Source organism: Wasmannia auropunctata, unplaced genomic scaffold (genome assembly GCF_000956235.1).
Source record: "Wasmannia auropunctata unplaced genomic scaffold, wasmannia.A_1.0 LD336106.1, whole genome shotgun sequence".
In the NCBI taxonomy this organism is placed as follows: Eukaryota; Metazoa; Arthropoda; class Insecta; order Hymenoptera; family Formicidae; genus Wasmannia; species Wasmannia auropunctata.
Window position 1 is genome coordinate 10,108,974 of NW_012026784.1, and position 1,538 is coordinate 10,110,511.

Consider the following 1,538-nt stretch of genomic DNA (forward strand, 5'->3'; position numbering starts at 1 on the left):
GGTATATTAATTACAAATAATTTGTGTGATTGTTATATATTGAAGATAACGCCACTTAGATTTTTATATGATTTAACAACAGTTTTTTTTTCAAAGTCATATTATAAATATATTTAAGATAATACAAAGGTCTCATTTTTTTTCAATCTGATACAATTTTTTTCGAGGTAAAAACGTTAAAAAATATACTTGGCGGATTTTTTACATTTTTAATGTCTTTTCCACGGATATCTACTTACATAACCACTAGCATACGACAAATCCGAACGAGTTTTACTAGCTAAATACAATATGCTACCGACGCATTCTCGATAAGGAAATTTTGAAGACAAATCTTCCGGTCTGTTATCTTTCTCATTCATAGTCATCGGAATCTTGGATATCTTTGCATTCTCCATTCCAAAATTGATTATTAATGTCTTAGCATACTCTGTCTGTTTTAGTTTAACTTGATTTTTACTCCACCTAAATTGTATGCCTAGAAAAGATGTCGGATTAAAATCTCTAGTAATTATGAACTTGTTACCTATACTCGAAATTAGTTTTTCAACATCAGAACTATCAGTTCCAATGACAATTCCATCATCAACATATAATGCCAAAATAACAGTATAGCTTCTGTTCACAAAGATGCAAGGTTCCACTTTAGTAGGTTTCATACCGTTAGACTTCAGAACATCCGTAAGACACTGATTCCATCTTAAAGGTGCTTGTTTTAAGCCATATAAAGCCTTTTTTAACTTACATATTTTATCAGATTTCTTACTAAACCTTTCTGGTATTTCCATATATATATCTTCTGATAAATTTCCATTTAGAAAAGCTGTTTTAACGTCAAATTTTTCTATAACCTTCATCTTTTGAACTGCTAAAGCCAGCACCAATCTTAAGGAACTCATGTTAACTACTGGACTGAAGGTTTCTTCGTAATCAAAGCCGTATTTTTGTTCACATCCTCGTACAACTATTCTTGCCTTGTAACGACCATCATCTTTTACTCGAAAAATCCATTTATTACTTAAAATTCTTTTTTCTTTTTCTCTGGCTTCTTCTCTCGGTACAAGTGTCCATACTTTATTATGTTTCAGTGACTTCTTTTCTTCTTCAATTGCTTCCAACCATCTTTCTTTTTCTGAACCTTTTGTCTTCCTCGAACGAAAGAAATATGTAATCCAAAAATCTTCTTGGTAATCTTCTTTCTCTTCTTTCTCGTTCTTGATTTTCTTTTTGCTGTGCACTATCTTGACTCTCTTCTTTCTTCTTTTCTCGTTGTTCTTGAAGTTGCTTTTCATGAAGTTCTTGACTTTTCTTCTTTGTCTGTTCTTCTTCTTCTTGTTCTTTTAATTCTTCAATATTTATTGATCTCTTTTCAATAACTTCACTTTCTTCTTCCGAATCTTGTAATTCAGTGTCTGAATTAGTTTCTTCATGTTTTACAAGGATTTTAGTCTTATTAATCTCTTCTTTCTTTTCTTGTTTAATATTCATAAATATTACATCTCGAGATACAATCAACTTTCTTTCAGTTTTATTAAATA

General features: G+C 30.4%; 1 protein-coding gene across 1 annotated transcript in view; it reads right to left on the reverse strand.

The window, feature by feature from the left end:
- Nucleotides 1–1,292, reverse strand: part of LOC105457091 — a 14,754-nt gene extending 13,462 nt beyond the window's left edge. The window contains exon 1 of the mRNA XM_011701544.1: nucleotides 240–1,292. Coding sequence (XP_011699846.1) covers nucleotides 240–1,292 — 1,053 coding nt within the window. The remainder of the gene's footprint in view (nucleotides 1–239) is intronic.
- Between the last annotated feature and the right edge of the window lie 246 nt (nucleotides 1,293–1,538).